At 51.1% G+C, this 8,340-nt stretch overlaps 1 protein-coding gene across 1 annotated transcript in view; it reads left to right on the top strand.

Moving 5' to 3' along the window:
* Positions 1 to 7,241, top strand: part of LOC105990877 (chromosome unknown open reading frame, human C7orf26) — a 12,915-nt gene extending 5,674 nt beyond the window's left edge. Inside the window, exons 5-7 of the mRNA XM_013023392.1 lie at positions 2,825 to 3,352; positions 4,317 to 4,356; positions 6,560 to 7,241. Of these exons, the coding sequence (XP_012878846.1) occupies positions 2,825 to 3,352; positions 4,317 to 4,356; positions 6,560 to 6,761 (770 nt within the window). The 3' untranslated portion in view covers positions 6,762 to 7,241. The remainder of the gene's footprint in view (positions 1 to 2,824; positions 3,353 to 4,316; positions 4,357 to 6,559) is intronic.
* The last annotated feature ends 1,099 nt before the right edge of the window (positions 7,242 to 8,340 follow it).

The raw sequence follows: 8,340 nt of genomic DNA, 5'->3' as shown, positions 1-8,340 counted from the left end.
GGCCTGAACTTTGGGCCTGGGCACTGTCCCTCAGTTCTTCAGCTCAAGGCTAGCGCTCTACCACTTGAGCCACAGCGCCACTTCCGGCTTTTTTCTTTTTTGCTTATGTGGTGCTGAGGAATTGAACCCAGGTCCACTTTTTACTGTGAAAACTTAAAATGTTTGGGAAAATTGGGAGAATAGTACAATAGACATTTTATGTGCCTCATAACCACTAACAGCAACCAAAGATTATTCCTACATACATCCCACAAACTATTGAACATTTGTTGTTGATATCAGTTCTCAAGTATTTAAACTTATATCTCCTAGCTGTGTGCTGTTGGCTCACATCTGTAATCCTAGCTATTTATTCAGGAGGCTGAGATCTGAGGATTGGATTCAAAGCCAGCCTGAGCAGACAAATCTGAGACTCTTATCTAACCAGCAAAAAGCCAAAAGTGGAGCTGTGGCTCAAGTGGTAGAGTGCCAGCCTTGGACAAAAAAGCTAAGGGACAGCACCCAGTCTCCGAGTTCAAGACCCAGTATTGGCTCACATGTGTGTGCATACATATACACACCTTGTATCTTCTAAGATGTAGGACATCCCCTTATATAGCTATAATCCCATCATACTTAAGATTTAATGGTGAATAAAATATTACCATGATAACCTGTATTCAGATTTTCTTTATTATCTTTATGTTGCTCCCCCCCCCCCTCAGTACGGGGGTTTGAACTCAGGGCTTCATGCTTGCTAGTCAGGCACTGTATTACTGCTAAGCCATGCTTCTGTCTGTTTTCTGCTGCTGTTTTTAAGGTAGCGTTTCACTTCAGCTGTTTTTAGGACTGCCAACTACCTATTTTACACTTGCTGTCATTTCCGGAATGACAGATGTGTGCACCTCTGTTGAGAGGGTGCTGCCTGGGCTGACCTGGCTCTCCTGTTCTCAGCCTTCCAAGTAGTCTGGAATTACAGGTGTGAGCCATAACACCTGGCTCTAATATTGCTTTTCAGTAACCTCTTTTCCACTTTGAGGGATCAAGAGAATCAGGATCTCCAATTAGGGATGATGCTTTATACATAATTGTCGGGCACTTTGTTCTCCCCACCCAGTGTTCTCCCCACCCTGACTGCTGAGCCACACTCAGTCTACTCCTTAGTCTGTGACACTGACATTTTTGAAGAGCTCAGACCTGTTGTTTTACTGAACATCCCTGAACTTCAGTTTGTCTAGTTGTTTCCTAATGAAAAGACAAGTTAAACCTTTTGGCAGCAGCCCAACATAGGGGAAGAGTGTCCTTGGTGTCTGATACATGCTGGTTCTGCTTTTTGTGGTTGTTGTTGTTGTCAGTTGTGGGGCTTGAACTTGGCATGGGTGCTGTCCCTGAGCTTTGTTTGCTCAAGGTTAGCACTCTACCACTTTGAGCCACAGTGCCACTTCCAGTTTTCTATTGGTTAATTGGAGATAAGAGTCTCATGGACTTTGCTGCTGGGACTGGCTTTGAACAGTAATCCTCAGATCTCAGCCTCCTAAGTAGCTAGGATTACAGGTGTGAGCCATCAGTGTCCAGCTTGCTGGTTCTGCTTTGGTGACAGTTTTGAGACTTCCTTAGCATAATGCCAGTCGAAGTTCTTGGGTCTGTCATGAGAGTGTTCTTCTCCATGGGAGAAGCCCATGGCCTCATCGCTGTCCAATAGCTGAACTCGGGTCAGACTGAAACAACAAGGAACAGCAAGAGTTGACATCTGGGGTCTCACTGGCAGTAGGCTCTGCTGCCTGCCTCTACCACCAGGAGTGGGGCCCAAGGAACAAGGTTTGATAAGCAGGGCTGTCCATGTCTGGTTATCTGTGGTCCCAGTGGGGCTGTATGGCTCCCCAGCAGGGGCCAGGTGTGTTGCTTTCCTTCAGGAAAACTGACAGGCCTTGATGACCAGCTCTTTGCAGAGTTCAGCTCCAAGCCTGCTTTTCTACTAGCTCCATGTTCCTCCTTCTCTCTTCTCTCTTCTCCTCTGCCCTCTCTTTTACCCTGCCAGCACCAGTCATCATTGGCTAGCAGTCTACCACCTGAGCCATGCCTCTAACACCTGTTTTCTTGCTTTTAAACTTTTTTCCCCTCCCCTCCCCTCTCCTCCTTTTCTTTTCGTTGAGGCACTGGGCAACCAGGCTGCTGAGGTCAGATCTGAGTCCAAATCTAGGAAATTACTTATTATCTCTGTGCCTCAGTCTCCCCATCCTCTCATCCTTTGTGTGGGGACTGCGTGGGTCTCTATGTGCAGGACTGGCACATGGTAAGCATTGTCAACACTGGTCCTCATTATTACCATTTTGTGTTTATTCTCTGGCTCATGCTGGGTCCTGGGACCACAGAAAGTCACACTGTACCTTAAGAAGGTTCTGCTTTTGGCCAGGGTTACCATTGGCCTCTCACAGATAACTGACAGGAATCTGAGCTGCAGAGGGCCAGGCCACTGCAGCTGTCACTACCCCATGGAGGAGACACTGAATAGAAAAACCCCTCCTGTGGAAAGTGGTCAGTGTGGGTGTGGTTTGGGATGTCAGAAGTAGGCCTTATTTGAATGGACATTTAGGCTGTTTCCTCTGCATGATGGTACTCTTAAGAACTTCTGGTTTAAGTAATTTCTCAGTCTTCACCTTGACAGAGCTTCCTGGGCAGTGACTAGAGCAGGAGTCCACACCCTCCTAGGGTGGTGTTCCAGGAAAGGAGCCACGCCTCAGAGGTTGGAGTTGGTCAGGTAGGCTGTGGACTGGGAGATCTGGTGTCTCTGTCCACAGCCATTCCCAAGGCCGGGAGTACAGCTGACAATGTCTTTTGTTTACAGATGACCTCATCCCACCTCTGGACTTGCTAGAAATGATTGTCCACTGGATATTTGAGGACCCAAGGTTGATCCTCATCACTTTCTTAAATACTCCGATTGCAGCCAATCTCCCGATAGGATTTTTAGAGCTCACGCCCCTCATTGGGCTGATCCGCTGGTGCGTGAAGGCCCCCCTGGCTTACAAAAGGAAGAAGAAGCCCTGTTTGTCTAACGGGCATGTCAGTAGCAAGGTTGCCAAGGACCCGGGCGTGGGGCTGGATCGCGACGCGCACCTCCTGTACTCCAAACTCCACCTCAGTGTCCTGCAAGTCCTCATGACACTGCAGCTGCACTTGACTGAGAAGAATCTCTATGGGCGCCTGGGGCTCATTCTCTTTGACCACATGGTCCCGTTGGTGGAGGAGATCAATAGGCTCGCGGATGAACTGAACCCCCTCAACGCCTCCCAGGAAATTGAGCTCTCACTGGACCGGCTGGCACAAGCTTTGCAGGTGGCCATGGCCTCTGGAGCTCTGCTGTGCACCAGAGGTGGGTCCTCCCCCTGCCCTGCAGGCCTCCTGGAATTGCAATAACTCTGCCCAGGCAGAGAGAAAATAGACCCCCTAGATAGATACTGGGGGCAGGGCTCACCCCCCTCAGGTCCTACCATGCTGTACCAGGCACCGCCTGGCTCTTTGTCCCAGACTCTTTGGGGACTCTTGGAGAACATAGGAGTTTTTTCCCCTTGAGCGGTTATCTTTTCCTATTATCCTTTCTTCGGTTTACATACAGTAAAAGGTGACGTGTTTGGTGAAACATTTACACTTAAACACTGCCCACTTAGGCATACCTTCCTACCTCCTGATTTGAGGAATTCTAGTGCCTCTGCATTCTGGTGCTCACAGTCCACCCTGGGAGTGGCCTGCTGCTTGGCTGTTTGCTCTGTCAGTGTTGATTTGCTCAAGGTCACCATGGCACCACCAGTGGTGAGTTTTCTTTTTTTTGCGGGGGGGGGGGGTGTCCGGTCGTGGGCCTGAACTCTGGGCCTGGGCGTTGTTCCTCAGTTCTTCAGCTCAAGGCTAGCTCTCTACCACTTGAGCCACAGTGCCACTTCCAGCTTTTTTTTTCTGCTTATGTGGTGCTGAGGAATCGAACCCAGGGCCTCATGCATGCAAGGCAAGTACTCTACCACTGAGCCACCTTCCCAACCCCCACTGGTGAGTTTTCTGTCTTACCGCACTGCTGCTCCTGAACCACCTTGTATGGTTTATTGCTCAGTACAGCCTTGCCCTGGCTCTTTTGCAGCCACTTGACAAGCATCAGCAAATCTGCTCCCTTCTGAGTAGCTTCTACTCTTGTGGGCCAGTTTGTTAAAGCAAGAATGGGAGAAAGGAGAAGCCAGTTTCAAAAGGATGCCGAGAACATGTAGCTCTCTTGCCAGCATCCTTGAGAAGTTTCAGCAGAGTTCACCTGTCTGCAGTCTGTTGCTTAATCATGTGTTTCCTTATTTCAGATGACCTGCGAACGCTGTGCTCCAGGCTGCCCCATAACAAGTAGGTGCCCTGGGAGGCCTGCAGTGGGGCCAGCAGCACGGGGGGCGGGTGGGGGGGGGAGACAGAGCAAGTGTCCGTTGGGGCAGACTCCTCCATCCTGATGTTTTAGCCAGGTGGTCTGCAAGGGCTTCAGTACCTGCAAAGTAGGAGGCAGAAGTGCTCGTGTGACCCTTGTGTGGGGAGTCCTAGGCAGAGTATAAACTTGGAGACTAGTATCTGGCTGGAAGTAGAGAAGGCAGCAGAGTGTGCTCCCCATGTCAGGGCAGGTCCTGCTGGAGCTCTGGGGAGAAACAGAGGGCCACCGACCTAGAGGCACGAATTGGTCATATCCGTGCTAAGGCCTCTGGCCATAGGAACCTGGTTTCTGAGCAGTGCCCCGCTCTGCTTTGCTGTGACGTTGGGGTGGGCTCACTGTCTCCCAGCCTTGACTTCTGCTGGTGAAGAGGAATACCAGTCTGCCCTCCCATGGTCTGTGCTAAAGTGGAGTGGAGTTCTCATCCCTCTCCCCAATCACACTCATTGTGGGAAAAGCAGGAAGTGTCACTCACATTCTAGAGTCCTGTCCCTGCGGCAAGTCCTCTGCCTCCTGTGATGTGTGTCTTCCTTTGAAAAACCAAGAGAATTCTGGTTTTACTTTGGGAATCTTGGCCTTAGCCACCCACCCACCTGCCAGAGGGTTTTGTGAGTGGGATGAGAAAAAGCACAGGAAGTCCTTAGATGGGTGTGAGCCAGGTGTGTGGGGTCTAGTCAATGTGCACTGCTGCTCACTTCGGAGCTTAGGGTGTCATGTCTGTGAAGCTATCCTTAGAAAAGAGGTCAAAGGTGTGCACAGAACTGTCTCATGCAAACCACTCAGTCTAAGAACCCAAGTCTTGGGAGAATTGGTAAGTGAGCCTTGTGCCTCTGAAAGGTAGAGTATTACATAGCCACTAAAAAACAGCAATTGTGCCAAACGCTGTTGGCTCGCACCTAGCTACTCAGGAGGTTGAGCTCTGAAGGCTCATGGTTCAAAGCCAGCGTAGACAGGAAAGTCTGGGAAAGTCTGTGAGACTCTTATCTTCAGTGAATCACCAAAAAAGCCCAAAGTGGTGCTGTGGCTCAATGGTAGAGCAATAGCCCTGAGTTCAAGCCCCAGGACAGGCACTTAAAAAAAAGAAAGAAAGGAATTGTGACCCCCTACACACAAGGGGACATTTCCATGGCAGGGTTTGCAGAAGTGAACTAGAGGGCAAGGCAGTAGCTCTCTTAGGAAGTTTCTCATTCAAAGAACCCAGCATTGGAGACTCACCGAGTTCAGGAAGGAGCATCCCTAAAAGTAGAGGGTAAAGAAAGATGGGCGAAGGCTAAGGCCCTGGGTAGGGAAGATGGCACTGGGGTGCTGTAGGCCTGGTGTGGAGAACTGGGAAAAAGAAGGGCTACAGTTTCCCAAGGTGGGTCTTTTTATTTTTTTTGGTTAGTCATGGGGCCTGAACTCTGGGCCTGAGCGTTGTCCCTCAGCTCTTCAGCTCAAGGCTAGCGCTCTACCACTTGAGCCACAGTGCCATTTCTGGCTTTTTCCGCTTATGTGTGCTGAGGAATTGAACCCAGGGCCTCATGCATGCAAGGCAAGCGCTCTACCACTAAGCCACCTTCCCAGCCCCCCAAGGTGGGTCTTGACCAGTGGGCTGTTCAGGTTGGTGGAGGCTGTGGTTCAGACCTAGGTTGTATCCAAGGAAGCTGTACATGGTCTATTTCGAGATCATTTGGAAGGCCAACTTCTGTGAGGCGTATGGGTAGAGTCCATTCAGGACTGAGGCATGAAGAGTTAGTGAAACTACCTGCTGTCCTCACTGCCATGGTATGCACTGTTGTGCAGTCTACATAGGTGCAGAGACAGCTGAGCTGAAACTGGCCAATGTGTGGTGGGCCTCAATCCCCTGGGGCTGCAGAATCCAGTGGGAGCTTCCACAGGGCCCATGGCCCAGGGTATAGACCTGCTCTTCATGTTCATTGCGGGGGTTCGTGGCTTTGCCCTTGGCTCTGTCCAGCCCTGGAGCTAAAGCCTGTCACCTCTTCCTCCTTCCTTGTGCCTCCATCCATGCCTTTCCTGGTCCGTGGGTGAGTGCCACCATTTCCAGCTGCCAGGTGCACTGGGACAGAGCAGGCCCCATAGGTCACAGAATGGTTGGAGTTGGCATCCTCACCCCTGTCCTTGTGCTTGCAGCCTCCTCCAGCTGGTGATCTCAGGCCCTGTGCAGCAGTCGCCACATGCAGCTCTCCCTCCTGGCTTCTATCCACATATTCACACGCCCCCGCTGGGCTACGGGCCTGTGCCAGCCCACCCTGCCGCCCACCCTGCGCTGCCCACGCACCCCGGGCACACCTTCATCTCAGGCGTGACCTTCCCATTCAGGCCCATCCGCTAGACCGGGCCTGTGCACCGCAGGGCGGTGGTGGTGTGCCTTCCCGCCTGGACCAAGGACGCCTTCAGAGCCAAAGGGGTGCTGGCCCCAGAGGGGCTTCAGGAAGCAGCAGGCAGAAGTCCTGAGTCACTCAAGTCCAGGTGCCTCTTGGTCATATTAAACATCCAGATTGGATGAATGAAAGGGAGGCATGCAGCTCTCTGCCGAGTGCCTGCATGGTTGTGTGCCAGTTCCCAGCCCTGGGGACCCCAGTGGGGAAGCCACTCTACCAGCTCTGCCAGTCCCACTCCTGGCCTCGCTCCTCAGGACGTGATGCCCGCAGGCAGCTCCGGGAGTTCAGCTGGAACGGCCCCAGCTCGCTGCAGCTCCGGCACTGCTCAGGGACACCGGCGGTGCTTCCCGCCACCTCGGGAAGAAACTTGTTTTATTGGGAGTCTCCAAATTTTCCTTTCATATGATCAAATACATTTTTTCTAAACAGTTTTATAGACTTTATGGATTCTTTATTTGTGCTGGAGCTGAAATCCAGGGCCTTGCCCACACTAAGTGAGCTCTCTGCCATCAAGCTACCCCAGCCTTGCAGAGTGGATTTGAACAACATCATATATGTGCTTATGCTGCCTGCTAAGGAGAGGTAGCAGGTGGTGACAGAAATGTAGTCCTGGGTCCTTGCCCCACCTGCTCAGGTCCTGGTTCTTTGTTGCCCCAGCACAGAGGTCCCCCTCAGGAGGGATTTTCTAGAATGGCATTGGAAGGTACCTGCTTTAACTTCTCATTAGTTAGGGGATGGGGAGTGGCCATGTCACTGGCACCCCTGGCCTGTAGGTGACTGGTGACAGATGCTAACCGCAGCCATTGCAGCCTGACCAGACTGAGGTTAGATATGTGACCTTGTCACGCTTCTGTTCCTGGTGGCCTAATGGCCGTGTGTGTCCATGGTCAAGAATGGAGGCTGGGCTGCATATAGGGCTGGCCTTCTGTGGAAGGGCTTGTGTTCCTTCTCCTGGATGAGAGCCCACAGCTTCCTCATGGCCTGGATTGCAGCCAGAGCATGCACAGAAAAGCCAGACTTGACAGTGAAGTCCATCAGAAATCTTTATTTTCAAACTAAACAGCAATATGGCTGGGGTATGACTCAAGTAGCTTAGCAAGCTCAGGACTCTGTTCAAGCCCCAGTATTACCCAAGAGTGGAAAAACAAAACAAAAACAAAATAAGTATAAAGGCCATTTTGAGTTTAAGCTGGTAATCCCTGCTTCAGCAAGTTCTATGTTTATGGGCTGATGTCAAATGAAGAGCTCTCAGCTCTTCCCAGATGCACATCTTGGCACTATGAGATCAGCCCCAGGACAGAGTGTTTCAGCAATGATCCAAAGTCAGCTCTCTTGTCACCACCTACTTCCACCTCAGCAGTGTTGGGTGGTGGCGGCTCATACCTGTAATCCTACCTACTCAGAAGGCTGAGATCCAGAGGATCACAGTTTGAAGCCAGCATGGCAAAAAGCAGGGGTGGAGTTGTGTTCAAGTGGTAGGTTCTTTCCATTGTGAGAGAGTCAGATTTTCCTTTCTTTTTTTTTGTTTTT

This window comes from Dipodomys ordii, unplaced genomic scaffold (assembly GCF_000151885.1).
Source record: "Dipodomys ordii isolate 6190 unplaced genomic scaffold, Dord_2.0 Scaffold68, whole genome shotgun sequence".
Lineage (NCBI taxonomy): Eukaryota > Metazoa > Chordata > Mammalia > Rodentia > Heteromyidae > Dipodomys > Dipodomys ordii.
Note: the sequence above shows the minus strand (reverse complement) of the source record. Positions and strands in the feature narration are given on the sequence as shown.